This window comes from Salvia hispanica, chromosome 4 (genome assembly GCF_029641045.1).
Source record: "Salvia hispanica isolate PSC_SH4W2 chromosome 4, Shi_PSC_v1, whole genome shotgun sequence".
NCBI classification, from domain to species: Eukaryota; Viridiplantae; Streptophyta; class Magnoliopsida; order Lamiales; family Lamiaceae; genus Salvia; species Salvia hispanica.
Genome location: NC_142695.1, coordinates 38604087 through 38627986, shown reverse-complemented (window position 1 = coordinate 38627986; position 23900 = coordinate 38604087). Strand labels below are relative to the sequence as shown.

The following is a 23900-nucleotide window of genomic DNA, read 5'->3' as shown; positions in this document are numbered from 1 at the left end:
AAATGACCAAAGTAAAGTTTATAGACTGAAAACGTTGAAGTTCGGATTATATCCAAAATAAATCAAGTAAGAAGCTACAAACTTCCAAATATTAAGAGTTTAGGTTATAAACGGAGTACTATAACTATCCCTTTACGTATGAGTTCAGTTCAATTGTGATTACAAAGCTCACAATCCATGTTCTTAACATTAACTTATAAAGTTGTTTAATGAAATAGATGACTAAAAGATAGGGATAAAATACATTATGATGCTAGTTAGGTTGATATTCTTGGAGACCCTGGAAACCCTAGGATAGATTTCTGAATGAGAAAATGTTCAAGCAACAAAGAAGGTGAGGTCTCATCCACATGAATTTTACATGTTTCTAAGATTTAGACTTTGCATGATTTGATTGTTATTGCTTGATTTTAGCTCATCATAATCTATCTATATTCCTATAAATGGGTTATTTGACTATTCGGTTGAGTTTGCATAGAAAAAATGGATTTAAAATAGGTCAAGAGTGCAAGGTGCAAAAGTTAGAGCTGGAGCTGCAGGCATGGCAACCCAACTGGGTTGCACCGAGAGGCCAGAGACGACCCTCCAACGTCCCACTAGCACAGCTGACTTTGCACACAGAAAATCTTTCTTCAATTATCAAAAGTGGCCTATGATTACAGGTTATTCCACATAAGCGGTGCGACTAACATGTTAAAAGAAAAAGTGGTTTCATATCCCAATTAATTTGGTATTTTGAGGGGGAATGAAAGTGAATCCCTTAAAAGTCTGAAACTCCTCGTTGTGTGATTCCTCTTCAAAAAAAGAGAACTCATGTTTCAAGAACACACAACACTTAAACGCATGACTGTGAACCAAATGATCTACGTTTTAATACCATCTGAATTGAGTACCACAAATGATAAACGATCGCTAGACATCAAAACTTGAAGCCAAGCTTAGTTTAGGTTCAGAATGTGAGAAAAAGCCATAGGCATGTGAAACCTCATGTGTTGTCTACTTTTTATGTTAAAGACTCAAACATAGACACCAGAAGAGAGCAGCAAGAACAGAGATCCAAAACCCTGTAAAATTACACAGAAGTGTTACCAACACCAATCACAGAGAGTAAGTAAAAGCAAAATCTTTACAAAAATTATGTTAACATACCAGGAAAACTGATGCAAACGCACCAGTAGTCAATTCCTTTGCAAGATTGCGATTTTTCCTAGAGGAAGTAGCTTCATAACTGCAAGATAAAAGGAACAAATAAGTACCATATGCTGCTCAGAAATGAAAGGGCACCAAGAAATGGTTTTGGGTGGTTTTTTGTTGTTTAGATTTAATGAAGAGGAAACAATTTACAGTAACAAGTGTAAAAGATAGGTTCTCTTTTAGTGCAGCACCACTAGGCCTGGTCAAAATGCTGATTGTAATCACACTGTCTCATTTGTCATCAAAACTATGAAGTTATACTTTATGATATCATTTCAATTTGGCTGAACATTTCCTGAGCTTTAGTATATCCAACCCCCCCCCCCCCATGCAACATGAAACCATTTCACCCAAATAAGAAGATGAAGTCAAATAACTGGACACTTGCAAAATGACCGAAGCATCAGAAGGAAGCATTTGAATGCCACCATGCTTGGAAAATTAGTTATGGACGCAATTCCACATGGTAGAAATTGAAATACCAATTTTCTTCATCCGCACACAAATATTGCTAAATCAGAGGAAAGGCTGGGAATGAAAACAAACTGCATTGGGGGATGGTAGTTAATAATTGTCAAATGTCAGTCATAATTTAAGGAAGAACAACAAAATGGGAGATTCAAGAAAGCACATCTTCAAAATTATATTATTGCAGGAAGTTCTCTTTATTTTCTTTATAGTACACTATATTTTGTGGTTTTTAATTATGCTCTTTCTATAGGTGCTAAATTATTGAAGAAACATTAAACCACCGACACATAAGGCTCGTGAAGCTGGATAATCTGGAAAATGATTGTGTGTATCACCACGCAGAAAGAAGGCTTTTTTTCTAAGTCATTGCAAAAATTTAGCTGATTAAACAGGACGAAAATTCACTAATGACCGATGAATAAAGCAATGCAATCATCAAAGTACAATTTTGAATGAAAAAATAAACACACACACACACACACCATAAACCACTGATCCAGAAACTTTCACCATTGAAATTCTCTCACGGACACATTACTAGATTTAGCATTTCAAAATTCAGAAAAAAAATCTAAAATATCCAAAGGTACAGGACACAAATACTTCGCATTTCAGCAAGATCAAGCTCGTGTCAAATAAGCCAGGTGAGGAAAACCAATCTCGACAAAACCATAGTACCAGAATCAGTGTAAAATTAGCACATACATAAAATTCGGAACGATAGCGGTTATAAATTAGTAGTATCAAATAAAAACCCCCAAAAAATCCTGAAATCAGTTCTTACATGAAGAAAAAGGCGGTGATGGCAAGGCCGACGGCGAGCAGAAGTACGGCGAGAGTGGGGTACCAGGCATCTGGAACTGGGCTTGAGATCGGTTTCCCTGACGGCGCCTTATAAACAAATTGAAATGAATAAATTAAGTGAGCGAAAAGGCGATCCCAGCACAACTAGATCACGATACGACCGGGAAAAAAAGATAACGTAAGGAGGAATGTGATTTGTCGATACCATTTTCTTGTGTGAGTTGGAATTTGGAGAGCAGATCTTCAGCTTCTCCTGCTGGGTTGCTCTAGGTTTACTGAGTATAGGGGACGACTTTTTTATCGTTTTGAAACGAAGAAACGCTCTACACCCAACTACGTTTTCTCGGTCTAAATTGATCTATATTCATTTAAATTATATGCACATTTTTTTGTTGCCTAATGATATTTAAAACTATGTACAAAAATAATCATTTTGTAAACACAATAGATTATTGATGCATCTAAATAAAAAATAGGGCAAATTATGGAAAAAATCAGTGTTTTTGGTCAATATCGCAAGTTTAAGAAATAAACCCATTATATCAATGTCTTGTTGTATATATAATGTCTTGTTGTATGAAGCAATGCAATTTTATCACCGGACAATCTGTCACAAACTGTAACATCCCGAATTCCCGAACCCTAATTTTAGAGCCCTAAAATTTATTATTGATGACGTGGAGACGTGAATTAACTTATGAATGCATTTATTGCATGAGATGCTATGGCCGAGTCGAGTCTAGGGTTTGCGTTGGAAGTTTGAAAACTCAAACTTGTTGATTATATGATGTGGCATGTGATTTATTAATTTATGAGGTGAATTATTTGTTTTAAGGGTGAGTGAGAATATTAGAGAAAATTTCCATAAATACTAGCCACCTAAATATTGAGATTTTCGAACCCTTGGACTTTTGAAGGAGGAATTCTATTTTCCGGATTTAATTTAATTCTTGGGATATTTATCCAAATTAAATCCAAACCCCAATTATTCCTTATTTTTATTTGAGAAAATCGAGCCCCTTATTTTCCTAGGTGATTTTCGAAAATCACCCATGTAGGGAAGGAAATATTATTTTGCTTGTTTAATTGATTCCTTATTTGATTTCCTTCCATACCTATAATTTAATATTCTACCAAATCTTTCCATACCTCAAGAGATCTTGCCTTATCTTATTTTAGTCAATATTCAAAATCCCTTCCTTATTTAAAAGGCAAAATACACGCCTATTATCACTTCACCAATGGGAGAATTTTTATTTTTATTTTGCTCCGCGATATTTTATTCTACTCCGTAAAATATACCAAAATAAAATCTTGGCTAATGAAGAGCCATATATTTCGAAATTTCCATGCTTGATACCCTAGTCTATTTTTGTTAATTCTTCTTCCCTACTTCACAATATTTATTTATTTAATTGCGCAGAAATAAAATCTTACCAAATATTCTAAAGATCTTTTTGAGCACTATAAATAAGAGAAACCCCTAACCCTAAGCCCCATAATTTTCGCCCCCACCCATACTCACGCCCCCTCCCTCTTCTCCACACTCTCTCAATTTTCTTCTACTTTTCTTCAATAATCCTTCAACCTTTGAGAAGAATTGAAGTTTGATCCAAGAATTTTGAAGAACCAAGTCTAATACTTAATTCCTACCGTTCGTTTTTCTCATAAGGTAAAAATTTTATATTCATCTTCTTCGTTTCTACTCAATTCCTCTTCTTTCTGACCGATTAATCGGTATTCTTGGACCCTCATGCATCTTGTTTGAGTGAAAGTGGGATAAAGGGGATATGGAAATATGTATACATGTGTGTGGTGTGTGTGTGTGTGTGGCGTGTGTGTGTGTGTGTGTGCGTGTCGTGTGTGTGTGTGTGTGTGTGTTGTGTTTGAGTGGTGTGTGTTAGATGGCTAAATACTCTTGTATCACATATGTTGATGTTAGATCTAGATTTGAGATGAGAATGGAACTTATGCGATGAACGTGACCTTGATTGATTAATAGATCGGTGGGAAAAGGGAAAAACGTTGAGACATGCATGAGTTAAGAGTTTGTATTGAATCTGATTTGTGATATGTGCCTATGTGAATAAAAAGGTGAAACCTCAGTAGCGAAGCCGGATAACAAAGGAAAGAACATACTTGAAGCCTAAGCAGTCGAGGTGGGCTTTACTCTTAAACTCTTTTATGTGCAAATATATGAATGTGGAGAAATAAGGGTGGTTTAACTGTTATGCCATGCCTATGTCTGTTTTGTTGTGATATTGTGCGCCTGATGCCCAGTTTGAGAGTTCGCTCCATTGGGCTATAGGGCTATGGATATGTTAGACGAATTCGGATCTGAGTATGGGCCGCAAACCTTACCAGGCTGTGTACACGAGGGGATCGGGAGCCGTCCCTGCTAGTCGGCCGGTCTCATGGGCGAAAAGTGTGGCCACACTTTCGTCGCACCATGAAAAGATTGTGATTGTGGAATTTGATGAGAGAAGTGGGGAGTTATTTGACTGGCCAGTCTATTGGAAAATGTATTTTGTGATACTCGTGATATTCTCTTATAACTGCTTAAAACTCGAGTTCACATGGTAAGGGTGGCATAACTTATAAAATGTTTTGGCAACGAGTTCACTGAGTATTTCAAAATACTCAGCCCTGCATATGTTTTTCCTTATGTGCAGGTTGAACGATGACGAGCGGTGGCGGGTGTTGAGCATGATAACTAATTAAGATGGATGTTTTGAACTTCAAGCGTAGTTGTGTCTTCATACATAGCTGCTTTTTCTCTTGGTCGTTTTCCGCTGAAATTACTTTGAAACACTTATGATTATTTTGGATATTTTGCACTCTCCTTTCGGTTTAAAAGCCTTAGACTATCGTGTGGTTTTTATCTTGGAAATTATGTCCTACTCTTTAGATTTTTGATCGTAATTTATGATACCTTCATTTTTCTTATTTAAACTTCTAGGTTAAATTGTTGTTTTAAATGCTCTGATAGTTCCATTAAATTTTTGGTCAAAACTCTTTAAATGAAAACCCGAGCCTATATCGAATTCTTTAAGTCCGTTTTGGTAGCAGTCGCCGCATTTATTGTACCCTAGGAAAGCGGACTGTTACACAAACTATTTGTGAACTGTGTAGATTTATCACAATACCAAAAAGGGAAAGCAAAGCAGTATATCGACAAGAAGACAGTTCCACAACTATAAAAATGGCTCATTGCATAGATATACAACAAAGATATGAGAATGAGTAGTTTACAATTGACTTCGATCTGTGTGCAAGGGAGCTACTCAATCCAAAACTGGTTCCTTGAAGAACATGATCGACGGCTGGTTTCAGCAATCATGAACATGTCAGAATTGATGAGAGTAAGTCTTTTTTGGTCATGGGATGCAGATCAAAAGGGGATGTATAGAATGTGGATCTGCTCATCAGTGAATCGTTGAATCAAATCTGGGCTCGTAGAAGCAGACCTGGCTGTTGTAGGATTGAAGATCACATCCAGCAATCCAAGACCACACCTTCTTATCCACGTCATATAGAAGACCTTTCCCTTGGTTCCAAGATGTGAAGCATATCAAGTTATCCTGTCCGAAGCATTCAAATCTCTCTGCTGAGAGTCTCAAAAGAGCCCGAAAGAACCTTGGTGGCATCCTACTGACCTCAACCCATACAAATTTTGTATGATCGAGCTCCCAAATCCTCATACTCTGTAGAGTACTATACAAACCGATTCTTCCAACTAGAAACAGGCGTTTCTGAGTCCCAGCCACCAAATATCCATCCAACAAAGACCGCGGAAACTTTGCAGGTATGTGCTCCCAGTGCCCCGTATCAAGCCTGTACATCATTAGACCGAGTGGTGAAAGGGTCTCCAGATACAATCTTGAGTCGCAGAAAGCCATCTTCGAGGAGCATAGGTTTACAGCAGGCATGGTTTGGTGAAGCGACCATTTGTCTACCTTTGAGTCGTATACTTCAGTGGGCAATGACTTGTCCCCATAAATATCACTAGTGGCTATGACTTTAAACAATCGATTCTTCCTATCAACAACCATAATTAACTGTCTCTGCTGATTATAATGCAAACTTGGCAAAGTCCTCCAAGTTTGAGTTAATGGATTGCAAACTAACGTCTTGAAAGTCGTACCATCCAATCCCGAGAAACACACCAAACCCCCAGAAGAGCCAACCAACCAGAACGCCCATGGTGGTAGAAAATTAAATGGAATCCTGAACCACTGCTTCAACGGCAAGCTAAACACGGAGCACTGAGGAGTCTGTGGATTCCTCCAATAAGTCAGAAGGCAAGGCCCGTGAGATGGCACCTGTGAGTGAAACATCAGAAAGCTATTATCCTGCAAAATCGAGTTCCATCTTTTGCAAACAGAGCGGAGCCTAAATATCATAAAGGGCGGAATTCTAGCCAAAATCTCATTCAACAAATCCTCTGGCAGCATAGCCCATATGTTATCCTCCATGTGAACATCTGGCTGAGCAGATTTACAAAACGTTGTCACAGTTTCTTCATCCAAACCCCGAGGTTTCGTCTTAACGACTTTCTGCCTAGAAGGGCTTGTATTCCTTGACCCCAATCGGCCAAGAGGACTAGTATTCCTAGCTCCAGTTGCCCCGTAGCTCACCTGCCGGAGAAAGCGCTCATCCTCACCAAACGAACCACTTCTCACCAATCTGCAAGTCAACATTCTGGACCCGGGCTCAGATGCCTCCCCCAATTCAATCATTGCATAAACATTCAAACACTACTCCTCCCACTGAACCCAACGCCCAAAATCTTGTTCCTAGAGCTTGGAACCCTAACTAGCTCCCATTCAGCTGAGATAATCAAACATTACCAAGTTATTCAAACATTAAAAAACCAAGAATTTCATTATAATCACAATGCCCTCTCAACAAACATGTCCAATAACCGGAATCAAACAAAAAGGCAATCAGCTTAGAAAGCTAAAGTTGCTGAAGACGTAGGCAATCCGATGAACATGCCCCATTAACCTAACGATGTGAAAATCCCTAACACAAATTGGGATATGCGCAGAATATAAACAGCCCAAGTAATCAAAGGAAATGCTTAATCAATCAATCAGATCCAAGCCCAAGTCGTTGAAGTGGAAAATCAAATCAGCTGAGCAGAAAGATTGAATCATCTAAAGCGAAATGGAAAATGAAATCAGTTCAGCAGGTAGATTGAATTTCGACGCAATCCGAACCGAGAAACTAGAAATGGAAATGCCAATGCGTCGAGGATGATGAATTACCTTTTGCGGTAGTTGAAAACTCTGATTCCGACTGAAGGTTTGCAGATTTCTTCCCAAATTGTAAAATTCGAAATACCCCATTAGTATTAATTTATAAACGAAATCAGTCTTTTCATTCCCACCGCTTTCTGTCTGACTTGTCTCTTGTTTTTAATGCACGAAGCTTGGTTTTTAATTTTTCAGGAAAATACCTTCAATAAAAAAATTGTCTGTCCATTCTACTTTGTAATGTTTAATTATCTATAATTAAATTAAATTCGGTAATCTTGCTTAACAAAACAATTTTATTCTTATTGATTTTTTCTTTGTTGCCCTCAGGTTTATAATATTAACATGACCAAACGAAGCATTATAGACTTATAGTAGCTTTATAATCAATTTTTTATTATATTTAAATGGTTTAAGCAATATATGAAAATTACAATACTCCCTCCATCCACAAACAATAGATCTATTGTTGTTCGGCACGAGTTTTAATGTAGAATTGGTAAAGTAAGAGAGAGGAGGAGAAAAAGTAGGCAAAGTAAGAGAGATAGGGAGAAAAAGTGAGTAAAGTATGAGAGATGGAAGAAAAAGTGGAAAAAGTATGAGAGATGGAAGAAAAAGTGGGAAAAGTATGAAAGATAAATTTTTCATTTTTAGAAAGTGATCTATTTTTTTGGACGTTCCAAAATGGCAAAAATGATCTATTTTTTATGGACGGAGGGAGTATTTTATATTCGTAGCTAATAATAAGGAGAACAATACGTGCACTTCAAATAAGCTACACTCAGTTAAAAATACTACCTCCGTCCCTGAAACTTTGTCTCATTTTTCCATTTCCGTCCGTCCCCCTTGTCCCATTTTACTTTTACCATTTTTTATAGTGGACCTCATATTCCACTAACTCATTTCTACTCACATTTTATTATAAAATTAATATATAAAAGTAAGACCCACAATCCACTAACTTTTTCAACTCACTTTTCATTACATTTCTTAAAACCTGTGCCGGATCAAAATAGGACAAATTTTGAGGAACGTAGATAGTATAAAAGATTTGGTATATGATTTTAAGAAAAAAAAGAAGAATGAATTCGATTATGATTACTATAATATCATAATCTAAAAAATAAATTTAAAATATTTAGCATATGATTTGAAGAAAAAAAAGGAAGAATTCGATTATGATTAACTTAATACTCTCAAGATTGGGGTAGTAGTATGTGTGTTGATATATAAATTCAGATATTTTTTGAATACATTAATTGACTAAAAAGTCCACCTACCAAATGAAATTTTATCGTCGAATATTCTCTGACAATCCATGAGTTGATCTTTCCTTTTTTTTCATTAAATTTAGGAAGATATGGATAAATAAAAATTAATAGTCATGGATCTCACATAGGCTTTGTAATTTCATGCAATCATTAAATTTTGGCATAATGGGCTCAACTGGTAAACGTGATGCGGCCAACTATTGATCAGGAACATATTTTTATTAATTATTTGGATAGGAGTAACTAAACATGAATAAAAAGTGTTCTTTTTGTTGTGGTGATAAAAAAAAATGCCTCAATCTCAAACGTTAAGTACTCAGATGGTCGAAGGTCTATTTATTTGATTAGATCTAACCAGTCGCATATTAAATATTTAATAAATATATGCTGTCATAGATTTATTTATAAACAGCGGGCCAATCAGATAAAAAAAAATTATTCTATTTATTTTTAATTCAAAAATAAAAAATACATCACATCATTGAATTTACTTTATTTGCAACTTCTCTTACGATAAACAACACATCCTTAATCTCATTCCCCAAAAAAATGTCAAGCTCGACGTGATGAAACTAAGAGAGTAGCAAATAGGGAAAGTTAACTACTGTGACGATCTTCAAATTTATCTTGTGGAGTATAAAGATTATGTACATTTTGGGATATAAAAGTTTTGGTTCTTCCCTCTAGAATTTTATTTTTCCAACATTTCCTTCAATTTAATTCTTATATATGCCTAATTTTTATATATGTTTTATTTAATCCGCAACTTTATAATATAGTATTCCCTCCGTCTCAAAGAAGATGATTCCTGAGATTTTATGCAACTTTATTTTATGTGTTAAATGGAGAGAATAAAGTAAGAGAGAGGAAATAAAGTAGAGATAAAAAGTATTCTCAATTTTAGTAATGGATCATTTTAATTAATACAAGCTAAAAAGGAAAGTCAGTCATATTCAATAGACAGAGGGAGGATTTGCTAAGAGTGTCCACTAAAGGCGAGCCGCGGCCGGGCCACGGGAGAGCCGCGAGCCGCGGCTCCCTATAGTGAGGGGGGGCGCCCACGATCGTGGCCTGGCCGCGGCTCCCCTATTTCCGATTTTTTTTTTAATTACTTCTACAAATATACCCATTTTTTTCCAATTTTTTACACCATACCAATCTGCACTCTTTTCATTTTATCACCAATTCTACTTTTGAAAAATGAGTTCCGACGATGAGTTCCAACAATTGGTGGATAGGGAGTTCGATGAACTCGTTCAAGAGGTGCAACGGGAAGCAGAAGAGGAGGCGGCGGCGGCGGCGTTCGTTCGTCCGTTCTATCATCGGCGGACCATCTGGCGTGACCATGTCGGGGCACACCAGCGGTTGATAGAAGACTACTTTGGCGATAACCCCCGTTACCCAGCAGAGATTTTCCGTCGCCGCTTCAAAATGTCGCAACGGCTATTCATCCATATAGCGACTACATTGGCGCAGCAGTACAGGTGCTTCACATTGCGCAATGATGCTAGCGGCCGACCCGGGTTGTCGACATATCAGAAGTGTACCACTGCAATTAGGCAGCTTGCCTATGCCGGACCCGCTGATATGTTCGACGAATACCTACAGTTGGGTGAAACAACTGCTCTGACGACGCTGAGGCAGTTTTGTAATTGTATCCAGGCCATCTTCGGTCCGGAGTATCTACGGAAGCCAAATGCCGATGAGTGCCAGAGATTGATAGATATGCACGGGCGAGTGCATAATTTTCCGGGGATGTTGGGCAGCATCGATTGCATGCGCTGGGAGTGGAGGAACTGCTCGGTTGCTTGGAAGGGGCAGTTCACATCTGGATTCAAAGGAAGACACCCAACAATGATACTGGAAGCTGTTGCTGACTACCGAATGCGAATCTGGCATGCCTATTTTGGTGTCGCAAGGTCGAACAACGACATCAACGTACTGGATTCGTCCCATCTCTTCAATGATGAGTGCCAGGGTGAGGGTCCGACGGTCAGATTCATGGCCAACGGGACGCAGTACAACAAGACATACTACTTAGCCGATGGGATATACCCTCGTTGGCCCGTGTTTGTCAAGACGATCCGACAGCCGGTTGGGCCGAAACAATCCTATTTTGTGGCCAAACAAGAGAGTGCTAGGAAGGACGTTGAGCGTGCTTTTGATGTCCTCCAATCGCGATGGGCCATTCTTCGGTGCCCGGTTCGACAATGGCACAAAAATGATGTCGCCTCCATCATGTATGCATGTATCATATTGCACAATATGATAATAAAGGACGAAGGATATTCTGCAGAGAACTGGGCACCGGAAGAGGGTGCAAGTACGAGTCACGGTGTTGCATACTTGATCCAACGGTTCGCCGATATGCGGAGGGAAACATCACATACGACACTGCAGGCTGATATGGTAGAAGAGGTTTGGAATCGTAGGGGAGGAGGGCGTAGAGCGTGATATGCGTTGGGAAAGTAGTTTATTAGAAGTCGAAAATTTTCGTTGTATAATTTTACCCCTTTGTATAATACAACGAAGATTTTGTTTTAATTTTAGTTCGTATGCATTTTTTCTATTATTATAGTCCAATAACTTTTATCGTAGTAGAATTAAAATATAAACAAAATGGAAAAAATAAAATTTTTGGTGGCTTGGCCATGTCCACTATAGTGGGAAACATGGGCATTGGTGGCCCGGCCACGATTTTGTGGCCTGACCACACTTTGTGGCTTGGCCCGGCCAACTATAGTGGACACCCTCATTATTGTTATCTCTTTACCTCGGTATTAGGACCTAACATAGAGAAAAAAAAAATTATAGGGCTAAAATTTTTGAGAAGATAGTTTAGGGATATATCATTGAATTTAACTGCTATAATAGTTAATCTAGAGTCCACTATGTGTTTGTAGGGACAATATGTTAATGAGTATAGTCTAAGCGACGTGTTCAGCTTATTCCAGGTCGTATTCTTCTTGCTTTTATTTTATTTTATTAAATTTTTTAGACTATCTTTTTTTAGTCACTTTTAGGAGTTTTTCATCCAAACCACTTCTTTGAGAGTTTGGCCCCCTAATTACTAGTACTCCCTCCGTCTTTAATGAGTATAAACTATTTTCTTTTTCGTCCGTTCTTGAAAAATATGAATTTTCTAGTTTTAGAATATTCAAACAACATATAACGTCTACACATCATTTTATTTACAACTTATACTATTATCATTAACAACTTATATCATTATAATAGTGTGGACCTCACTATCCAGTAACATTATTTCCACTATCCTTTCTCTCTCTTTCTTACTTTTCTCTTTATTTATTAAAACTCGTGCTGAGCCTATTATTCATACTATTTGAAAAAGGAGTGAGTAGTATTTTTTATGTGGCTATCTTGTTGTTCAGGAGTAGTTTTAGATATTTATTGCTTGTTTGTATTAATTTATGTTGCATATATATACTAAAAATCAGAACGCTCGACAAAAATGTGAGAAGAGGGGCTCGGGTCAAATTCATGTTGGAACAGATTAACCGGGGTAGTAAGGGTTTGGTCCAAGGGAGGACACGTGTGCAATTTTTTGACATTTTTATTTTATACTCCCTCCGTTCTATAGTAATGGAGTCATTTTTCCATTTTGGTACGTTCCATAGTAATAGTCATTTCCCTTCTTAGTAAAAGTCAATACATTTTTCCACACCTACTTTACTCTCTCTTATTTTTCTCTCTCTTCATTTCTCTGTCTTTTTCATTTTCCACTTTATCCTCCATTTACTTAACTTACCTAACACAATTTTTCTTAATCTTCATGCCAAAAAGAAACGCCTCCATTACTATGGAACGGAAGGAGTAGTAAAATTTTGAAATTAAACTAAATTTAATGTAAATTATCATATAAACACTCCTATAAATGTTCTAAGTTATCTAAAAATTACTTTGAAATGAAATTTAAAAATCACAAATTCTATTAATATTTTTTTTGTTTCTGTATTCGCCGCTGATTAGCCCTTAGAGGCGTAGGGCTTTACATAAGCCACACAAGCACGGCGGTAAGCATCTCCTCATCCACTTTTTCTACTCCACTCCTCATCCACCCCTCACAATGCAATAAAATAATATTATAATTATAACCAATTTTAATAAGTGATAGATGTATTATTTTATTGCATTGTGAGGGATGGATGAGGAGTGGAGTAGGAAAAGTGGATGAGGAGATCCTTACCGCAAACCTGGTCCACATTAGTTCACAACCAACGTCATATTGCATGAGAAAATCCAAAATTTGCTTATAATAGTTGGACTCCTGAAATTTCGCCGTTAAGAGTCTTATTTGAATTCGACACGAAATTTAAGAAATATGAAGGAAAATGGTGAAAAAATTAATGGAATATAAAATTCATTTTTATATTTATTAGTTTTATAATAGAAAGTAAGTGAAATGAGTTAGTGAAAAGTGAGGTGTGCCTACCATTATAATAAAAGTGAATTGGGACTTCAAATGGTGGATGGATTAAAATGGTAAACCAGGAACTCCCTCCGTTCTCCATTATGCGTCTCAGTTTCTATTTTGTTCTGTCTCTTATTAATTGTTCCACTTCACTTTATTGTTTTTGACAATGAACTCCACATTCTACTAACTCATTTTCCTCTCACATTATTATATTATAAAACTAATACCAGTATATAAAAGTAAGATCCGTACCACGTGAAAATTCATTTAGTATTAATTAATTTGAAGCACGATATTGTAAAAATGTCAACTCAATGACTTGAATATGTCAAAAAATATTATTGACATTGTACCTGCATTAGATTAACATTATATGTAGTATGTGTTGATATTAACATCATTGTCGAAAATATTGAAAATTCAAATAAAATTATCAAATTTTATCATCCGAACATATATTAGGATCGTTATAAATCTTATGAAATTACCTTTTATTTAATATATATGTTTTGTGAAAAATAGTTTCAAATCTAGATTGACATTATTTACACGCGAAGTTCAAAGTGTTGAGATAATTTTTAAAAGTTAGTTATAACTAATAAAATTCAATATCCATTAATACCCTTGATTGACATTATTTACACACGAAGTTGACATCAATATATCGTGATTGACATTGTTAGAACAACTGGTCGATATTGCATAGAAATTGATATGGGCCGTTTGTTTTCGGATCAAATGGACTAAATTCGATACACCCTTCGTCCCATAAAAATAAAAACTTTTGGGGCAGCGTGAGTTTAATGCATAATTGATAAGGTAGAGCATGATAGAAAGAAAAAGTGATTGAAGTATTGTTAGTGGAGAATGAAATGTGCGTAGAGAAATGAGTAAACCAATGGAAGTTTGGTACTTTTATGAGGGATAAAAATAAAAAGAATTTCTACTTTTATATAACATAGCAAGTAGAGTACTTAGTAATTATCAATTCAAGATGTAATTAGCCGTCTAATAGAATCTAATAAAAGAATAAAACCTTATTATTGTACTTCTATCTCTTGTCTCCTCTCCCCACCTCACCTCATTTACAAATTTTTCACAGAGATTCCATTTTTCACTCGCCACGACACCTCTACCTAACATGATAAAATCATATAAGTACCATTTACTACAACATATTATGTCCAGCATTTATTCAGATTCGCATCACATTGACATGCAACCTGACAAAATAAAGTCATTTCTCCATTCACAGAATATTACACATGCACATTTATAAAATACACATGCATATAATAAGACAGTGCACTTATTCGTGACGGATAGAGTAATAAAGTGATGGATATATTGTCAAAAAATGTCGGTGGACATTTTTATTTCACCAAACAAAATGTTTTCTTTTCATTATTCTAAAATTTTTCATTATTCTAATATCGACACAAATAAAATCTAAGATAACATATCTATAAAAACTCATCATACTCCCCCTAAAGAAAACTGCTCCTGATCTCTACTAATTAAAATTGATAGTACAACATTTTATGTACAAAAATGCACCATGAACATCACTAGTCACAGCTTCTTCAATCATGCTTGCAGAAGCCGGTTGCTCCGATCTTCGATAACTGCCGATCTTCCCCCTGCGTCGCATTCGATATATCGCCTGATATCAATCGGAGAACAGAAGTAGCTGAGCTTTACAAAGGTGACAAGAGTGCAAGATTATTTATTGAGATCCATGCCACAACTTGAACATCACCCCATGCTCGCTCACGCTGCCCCGAGACAACTGCCTCATCGTCTTCCACAGTGGCTTCATCTTGCTTGTTCGTAAAGGTCCCGAGCTTGAGTGCCTCCTGAACGACTCAGAGTCTTCTCTCCCGGGCATGGCAGAGGAACTCAGTAGCTCAGACATCGAGAGATCTCTCTCAAGGTCGAGCAGATAATCATAATCTGAGACGGTGGAGTGAGGTGAAAGTAAAGGAGCCGGCAGCATGTTCGAGTTGGTACTGTTTCTAGCTTCCATTAGCATGGACAAATCCTCCTGGCTGGAGGTTCTAGAAGGCATCTCTTTCATACTGTCACACTCGCTGCATATGAGTTTCAGAGCCTGCACGACTTCGCCCATGAAAGGCCGGTGTGACACCTCTGGTTCCACGCACATCGAAGCAATTGCAGCTACTTTTGCAATACTGTCGAAAGGAACATCAGGAGCCATGGATTGGTCAATCATCAACTCCAAACCTTCTCTACTTGTTAGCAGTGGCCGTGCCCAAGCGACTAAGTTCTCCTGACCGGGTAGCTGAGACATGTCCACCGGCTTCTTTCCGGTTAGGAGTTCTAGCAGGACAACACCGTAGCTGTAGACGTCGCTCTTCACCAGCAGATGTCCTGTCATAGCATACTCTGGAGCCACATACCTTGCACGATACGAGGAAATGAAAATCATTTTAAGCTTATGATTCATCAACCCTCGACCAGGATTTATTAATTAGAGTTAATTAATTACAACGGATGCATCGGCATGTGCCTCTTAAGCTTATGATGAAATCAAATGTGTTATCTAAAAGAAATGAGAGTGGCATACCCAAAAGTCCCCATGACACGTGTAGAAATGTGTTTGTTGTCCTCGTCCAACGCAGCACGTGCTAAACCGAAATCGGATACCTTTGGTGTGAAATCATCTTCCAACAAGATGTTGCTGGCCTTGAAATCCCTGTGAATGACACGAGGGCTCGAATCTTCGTGCAAATAAGCTAGAGCTCGGGCAGCTCCAAGGGCGATTTTTAGCCGAGCACCCCAGTCAAGTGGAGACCTTTCTTTGTCAGTGCCTAAGAGAAAAGTATCATCTTTAGAAATCACATAAGAAAAGAGGCACTCAATGGTGTCCACCCTAATTAGGAATTGGTACCCTAATTGAGGTGGACACACTGTACATCTGGAGGCACATATGTTTTTGTCAAAAAACAGAATAAGTAAATGATTGAATAGATGATTCATACCATGTAAATGAGATTCCACACTGCCATTTGGTACTAACTCGTAAACTAAACAGCGGGTGCGATCCTCGACACATATGCCAATCAGCTTGACCAAGTTCCTATGATGAAGCCGGCTCAGCATCTCGACTTCAGCCAAGAATTCACGGCCGCTATGTTGATCATATCTTTTGAGTACTTTAATTGCAACTTTTGCACCATCCTCAAACACACCACTGTAAACACGTCCGAAGCCACCTTCACCCAGTACATTTGCCTCGTTGAAAAAATCGGTTGCCTTGTCTATTTCACTAGAACTGTAAGTTTTCGCAGATCCAGTATAAGCCGCCATGCTTGAACCCAGCGAGAACGAAGGAGAACTCAGCGCACTTCCAGTTCTAGACACTGCGACACCTACATCATAGTTTATACTTTTCTTGTCAGTGAAAGTTTCACATTCCAGAAAAAATTGACTTGTAGCACCTAACAATACTTGAAGGAATTCAATACCCGATGACTTTGCGAGGGAACAGATGGTTGTTGGTGGAGTGGGGTCCAGTCGAAAAGCAGACTGTCGATCTCTGAAGAGAAAAACCCATGCAGCAGCACACACTAAGACTAAAGCTACAAAGCAAGATAAGATTATTATTGCAAGTATGCTTCTGTTGAGCCCACGCTTATGCTGATTTCGACTAACGTCAACTCCAAGAGGCTGTATAGTCCTTCCATTATTGCCCTGACCGGGGTAAGGTTTCCTTGGTATGATGTTAATGGTGGAAGGAGGCAGAGGTGGAGAAGGTGGGAGTCCTATCAATTCAATATGCAAACTTGAGTACATAGGCCAAGCTATAATAAAAGGAGATAATTGCTAATCAGAACCCAAATTTTGGGCATTGTTACAAGTTCGATCCAAATTTGAACTGTTGCAATTAAAACCTAACTTAACAATTTGTGGCAAATCAGACTCTCTCTGAAATTTTCAGTAACTGATTATTGACGTGGCACGATTTATTAAATGCCCGTAATACACAATGTCATTTTTCACCAACCGAGACACTATAATACACATGTAAATGAGTAGTGCCACATCAGTTATAATCAGTGATCTGAATATTTGGGAGAGGTCTAATCATCAATAAATTGTAAAGCAGGCTAGTAGGGTTTAATTGCAACAGTTTGAAGCTTAGGCCGATTTTGAAATAATGACCAAAATTTGGGATTTAATTAACAATCATCTCTAATTTTAAAGTATGGTTTAACTACAGAAGGTTGGCTTGGTTACCTGGGTATCTAACATATAGTACATCGTATTCACCAAAAATCGATGTTTTTATGACAACTTGTTTGTGCCAAAATCTTCCAAATGTGATATATGCTGTGGTATCATCAAACTTTTCTCCAAGTGGTAACAAATCAATAAGGACAACGGTTTTTTCTGTATCGTCTCCAGCTGCATTTGCTCCCATGATGCGAACTTGGCTTTTCCCAATGAAAACACCAGCTGCAACTTCAGCTGCTAATTCCGAGACTAAAGGAAAGAAGGTATACAATGCTATAGACAGACGGAGCCCCACTTGTATTGGCAACACACAGACACATGGAGCTTCAGGAGGTCCATATGCTAATGGCTCGGTGCATGTTAGTGGCGCACAATCTATACAATTACCAAGTAAAATTGAGTTTAAGAACCACATTATAAATGACTTAGTAAGGCAAAAGGTACATTTACCTGTATTAGGAGGCGGAGGAGGTAGCGCTCGCATAGGAGGCAGCAGAGGCAGATTTGGGCTTTGCCGTGATGAAGCAGAGGGGGGCATACTAGGCTGAAGAGAGGGAACTACGAACCAGAGAATATAAAGCTTTCAGAATAAGATGTCGAATGAAAGTATAGCATTTGAAGTTGAGAATTACTCATACTTTTAGGCCGGTTAGATGGAGATGCTGGAGATCTAGCTGGAATAGGAGAATGGCTACTATTTACTTCAGGGTGAGGGGATGAAGGCACCGAAGAGTCTGTGAAGTTGATCGATGAATTAGTAGACATTTGAACCAAAAACTAAGAGACATAATAGCAAGCTAGAGATGCGAGTGATACAGAGACACACTCATGAAATTGCTCTGAATTGTATCTTGGTTTAGCTTTTTCTTCCAAATAACGAAGTAACTAAAGGAATGAATATTTCTAGCAAAGAATCATGTCAAGATTAAATAAATGAACTTTCAAGAGATATGACCTGAAGATGGAGGCATGGCATTTGGAGGTGGAGAACTGGAAGTATTTAAAGCGTTCGAATGATGTGGCCTTGGGGAATGAGACTTGGAAAAATGCGGAGGCGAAGCACTACTAGATCGTCCTTGAGTGTTTCTTGCAGTAGGAGCTGAACCACAAGAAGCGCCACACTATTACTCATGCCTCCTATTCTTTATATGGAAATTACAGGAAACTAGCACAAAATTGACAACTAACCTTCTGCCGGGGAGCGACTTAATGGTGCATGAATAGGGGCGATTTTATCTCTGGGTGCTACAACTGGCCTAGAGGCTGATTTCTTGCTCATCATTGGAGGAGGTGCTAAGAATAAAATGGATGAACCAACATAAATTTTGGCATGTACTCATGAGACTCATTATCCAAAAACATATACTCAATGATAATATTAATAACATCCATACACAATGAAGATCTATCGTCATATTCTATCCAGGCACTATCATTATACCTGGGGGGCTAGATGGGGATCTGTGTACAACTGTTTTGGTAGGTGGAGAATTTCGTGGAGAGACATATGGCACGGTACAGAAGAAGTCAGCTCATGATCTGGTATTAAATTCAAACCAGAAAAGCAAACGAATGGCAAACCTGGGGGAAGGGAAGGTGGTTCATTTGGCAAAACAGAGTGTGAGGATGGTGGGGATTCCGGCATTCCCCTAGGAGCTGGCACGTTTGAAACTGCATTCAAATTATTTTATTCTAGAGATATACATCACATAAATGGGAAGAGTCCAGCAAGACCATCCAAACGTTCTGAGCTGTCAAGTACCTGGAGCAATTGCAGACGGAGGATTATCACTAACAGGTGCTAGAGATTTGTCAGAAGTCGGAGGTGCAGATTTTGAAACTGATGGATGAGGTTGTTTGTCTGGTGGTGAACTGCTTGAAGGTGAAATCACGGGTGCTGCATATAGCAATTTTAAATCAATCCAAACCATTTATGTGCCAACAGGGTGACATTATATAAAAAGGAGCTATCAGAACTACCTGGAGTGTGCACTATAAGTGGAGGGTGTTCCGCGTGTTGAGGGGAAGGCGGAATAGGTGTTATGAATGGGACGGGGTGTGGACTCGAAGATGGTGGTGGAACAAAAGGAGCTGGAGTTGATTTTGAAGGAGGAATAGGTGGTGTGAATGGGACAGGGTTTGGACTCGAAGATGGTGGCGGAATGAAAGGACTTGGAGTTGGTTTTGAAGGAGGGCTTGCAGAAGGGGGAAAAGGTGGTGATAGTGGGATAGGGTCCGGGCTCGAAGATGGTGGTGGAACGGAAGGATCTGGGACTGGTAACGAAGGAGGAATAGGCGGGGCGAGTGGGGCCAGGTCTGGACTCGATGATGGTGGTGGAACGAAAGGATTTGGAGTTGGTTTTGAAGGAGTGTCTGCAGGAGGAATAGGTGGTGTGAGTGGGACAGGGTCAGGAGACAACGCTGGTGGTGGAACGAAAGGATTTGGGGTGGGGGGGTTCTCGGAAGGAGGAATAGGTGGCGTGGATAGGACAGGGTCAGGAGACAACGTTGGTGGTGGAACCAAAGGATTTGGAGTGGGGGGGTTCGCAGAAGGAGGAATAGGTGGTGTGGATAGGACAGGGTCCGGAGTAGCAGCTGGTGGGGGAACAAAAGGAATCGGAATTGGAGTTGGTGTTGATGGACTGGGCGTGGTTTGAGGTGACGGTGCAGACTGGAAAGAAGGCACTGCAAATGCAGGTTGCAAACCTATCCCTGAAATTATCATCATTGAGAGATTAGAAACATGAGAATTATGCTCAACCGGATTCGACTGATCACAGAAGACTACCCAATCGGTTGAGCTACCCGAGTTGCTGCTTTGCTTATTAACACATTCACATAATACAGAAAGCCTGGTTTTCCTTGTTCAACACGAGGAACTGCAATCTATAGTTTAAATCCATTCACGTTTTACATTTAAACATGATATTTCCCAGCCTAGGAATTGGAGTTGGATGTCAGAAAACCAAAAAGAAACCAATTTCCTCAAATAATATTGCATGCAGTGCAGATTGATTCAAGAAATCCACTAAATTCATGATTCACACATGATAAAATTTGAGAATGAACCTCATTGAGAAATATGAATCAGCCTTACATTACCAGAGCTACCAAAACATTAATTTCAAAATAAGAATTGACAGCATTCCTCATTAAATGGACATAAATATCATACACAGAAAACAACAACAAAAAGTAGAAGAAATTACCAGTAGATCCTTGAATCACCAACAAACAAGCAAGGGCCCAAACTTGAAGCAACATACCCAAATCTCGCAGCATCACCAACTCCATGTCCATCCCATACACACACAAACAATTGTACTATACAACAACCCCAATCAAATCCTCAGCTCAAAGTTGAGTTTGCATAGATTGCAGAGTGAGAAAGAGGAGAGAGAGAGAGATCCCAAACTCCCTCTCTAATTCAAGAGAAATGGGTGGCATGAGACTTGAAGCAATAAACAAGAAAAGGGGTTAGGCTAAAGCTGGAGACCCACAAGCAGGAAGAGTGAGAGGCAAGCAAGAAACAAGAGAGAAGAAGAAGAAGCATTGGTTTCTTCAAAAGCCCAAAAACTGTCCTTGAAAAGAAGCATGTGCAAAGCAGGAAAAAACTCAATCTTTTTCTTGTGAATAAAATTAAAGGGGATTGAGGAGAGAAGGGGAGAGGAATCCAAAAAACAGCTAGTGTGAAAAATTGGAGGTGTGAGGGAAGAGATTGGCATGTTCTCGCTGCAACAAACAGCCGTTTCTAACAACATGTGAGTAATTAAGTATTGGCTTGTTGTGTGTATTCAAAGCTAAGAACCCAACTTCTTCTGCCCAATTTCAATCTAAAACCAAAAACAATCAGACAACTCTAATTACTACTTTTTCTCTACTTTCTCTAATTAATGAATACTGTCCATAAATTTTTGGTGCAAATTAACTTGCAATTATTAAATGGGACAAATTTAACAATACAAATTATCGAAAATTGTTAATTTGAACAAATGTTCTACCTTTGAAAAGCAATGTTGCTACTTGCTACGCACTTAAAATTGCACCCCATTGGAAACGTGACATGTACTCTTTGTACTTTTTAATAGCACAAGAAAAAGTGTAGCACTAAAATACATACTCTCAATAACACAGACCGTCCAAATCACATCTTCATATTTTATTTACAATAAAATATCTTATGAACAATGCATTTTTAAAGAATGTTGTACACACTTTAGATAATACGTATTAAATAAAAAATGGAATTATCATAATGTAATTGTTACACGATTTCCCTTGGATAAGTATGTTAGAATGGCCAATTATACCCTATACACACATGTCTCTTCAATCATAAAAAAATGAGTTATTTCAATATATTTATCAGTTTTTAAGTTGACAAGCGATTAATCAAGAATTCATCATCAAGATCATATGAGGCCCATTTATTAAAGATGGCACAATGTAAATTTTTTACTATAATCGTTAAGTTGAGTTCTTAATGTAAAAATGAAAAAAAAAAATCAGAGTTAGTGGAGTATATATTTTCCCTTACAATTCCAGAATGAAAAAGTGGTTTGATTAGTGGATTGAACTACTTTTAGATGTAAATGGTAAAATGGCAATTATGGCATTGATGGCTCTTGTTTAAATAATTGAACTATATTAAATATTGGTGTTGACGCATAATGGTACTTAATTAATATAGGAGTACTACTTACTTGACCAGAGAAGTTCTCCTTATTTCTCTCTCTTGCGCACGTGTCCACTGGAGTTTGACAACCCACCAAATTTCTACTTTAAATTATTTAATAACATCAAATATTCGAGCTACATATTGGGCCCCTACCATGCAAGCGATAGTAGTAGTAATTGTTTATTAGTAGTAGTAATTCTTTTCCATTAGTAGAACTGTAGAAGTTCTCATTTCATCGTATATTAATACGGAGTTATATTATTCATAGATGCGCAGAATTCAATTTATAGTCCCAAGTGAGTCAAGGAGTTAGAGCTCCGGTCATTTTCAATTGAAAAATGAAATCAATAAATTTGCATTTTAAATATATTTTCATTTCGGCCAAGAGTTCAGATAATCTAACATAGCAATATGGCATAAATAAAATTTATAGTGTTATTTTATTAGAAATCTTTGAGTTTGTGTTTAAATACGAGTTGAAAAGATTGAATATCATAACAAATATCATTAAAATTTTAATTGTTTGTAATAATTGAATATATAGTAGTAAAAGTTAGTAGTACTATGATTTAATTTATTATTTTTAAAAATAAAAAATTACAATTTAAATGATAAATTTTTCTTTATTTAACCACCAATTACTAATTTTGCAATCTTATGAATGATTTAATAAAAAATCATTAGTCGTAATTTGGGTATGATTATACTGATTTAAGTAATGACAATTTACGGGATTGAACTCGGGTCGATAACTGAGACAAACACGCATTATGCCACTAGATTACAAAGTTACGTTGAGGTACAATTTTTTACACGGTGGTGTAGTTTGAGGAATGATTAATTTGTTTTCAAATTGTGAGTATATGTTTATAATATAGGAGTAACTCTCATTCCGACATTTTTATACCATATATTTTTAATCTAATAGACCATATTTAGGGTGTGATTTCAATCTAACCCCGTCCTATTCAACGTAGATTTATTCTCAAATTTTTTAGATATGCCAAATTATGTATATTGCCACACGTAGTTTTCTGGGCCCCTATTGCTCGAAAAAATCTTCTTCCCTAAATTATTGTGATTTCGCATTCTTTCCACTTTTCAGAAAAAAATTGGTACCCGTTTCATGTGGCTTGAAACACATCAGGCTTAATCCAATTCACAGAAAAAAAAACTAACAAATGTCAGTCCCCCTCTGTCCCTTGCTCCCCAGATCTCTCATTCGTGTCTTCCAGTATGAAAATACAATGTGCTAACATTGCATCAACTTATTATGTAATAATAATAATAAACCTTCAAAATTCAAATTAATATACTTGGAAATAAGGAGCCTTGAACCAACGCATAGTCCATTGTTGTCGGCCTGTTTCTCTCCTATGCATGTGCACAAAGATTCTCTCTTTAGGAATACCAATTACAGCACTAAAATAACTAGAATATCTATCACCAACGGACCACATAAAAACAAATTTATAGGGGGCAACATTTGATTCACCAAGAAATTTAAGCATGTCAAACAAAAACAAAGCATA

The 23900-nt window shown here is 37.6% G+C and overlaps 2 protein-coding genes and 1 pseudogene across 8 annotated transcripts; all 3 read right to left on the bottom strand.

The window, feature by feature from the left end:
- Positions 1–848: 848 nt before the first annotated feature.
- On the bottom strand, positions 849–2825 carry LOC125193506 (uncharacterized). The gene is made up of 4 exons (XM_048091315.2): positions 2675–2825; positions 2450–2556; positions 1150–1228; positions 849–1064 (listed from the first exon to the last, which is right to left on the bottom strand). The coding sequence occupies exons 1-4, from the start codon at positions 2675–2677 to the stop codon at positions 1017–1019; spliced, it is 237 nt and encodes a 78-aa protein (XP_047947272.1). The 5' UTR covers positions 2678–2825; the 3' UTR covers positions 849–1016.
- Positions 2826–5664: 2839 nt separating this feature from the next.
- Positions 5665–7874, bottom strand: LOC125191706 (F-box/kelch-repeat protein At5g15710 pseudogene; annotated as a pseudogene). Of its 2 annotated transcripts, none has more exons than XR_016137707.1 (2): positions 7740–7874; positions 5665–7299 (listed from the first exon to the last, which is right to left on the bottom strand). The product of XR_016137707.1 is annotated as an F-box/kelch-repeat protein At5g15710 pseudogene, transcript variant X1 (transcript). The 2 variants fall into 2 exon arrangements; XR_016137708.1 differs by having other exon boundaries at positions 5665–7628; positions 7740–7872.
- A 6904-nt stretch (positions 7875–14778) lies between these two features.
- On the bottom strand, positions 14779–21529 carry LOC125193916 (Protein kinase superfamily protein). 5 transcript variants are annotated; one of them, XM_089056316.1, is made up of 14 exons: positions 20900–21529; positions 19671–20402; positions 19453–19587; positions 19272–19361; positions 19132–19161; positions 18879–18983; positions 18646–18789; positions 18329–18424; positions 18141–18248; positions 17694–18065; positions 16922–17218; positions 16436–16816; positions 16021–16264; positions 14779–15853 (listed from the first exon to the last, which is right to left on the bottom strand). In XM_089056316.1, the coding sequence occupies exons 1-14, from the start codon at positions 20988–20990 to the stop codon at positions 15160–15162; spliced, it is 3519 nt and encodes a 1172-aa protein (XP_088912442.1). In that variant the 5' UTR covers positions 20991–21529; the 3' UTR covers positions 14779–15159. The 5 variants fall into 5 exon arrangements, with proteins under 5 accessions (XP_088912442.1, XP_047947813.1, XP_047947812.1 ...); XM_048091856.2 differs by having other exon boundaries at positions 16436–16825; positions 19272–19346; XM_048091855.2 differs by having other exon boundaries at positions 16436–16825; positions 20900–21528.
- Between the last annotated feature and the right edge of the window lie 2371 nt (positions 21530–23900).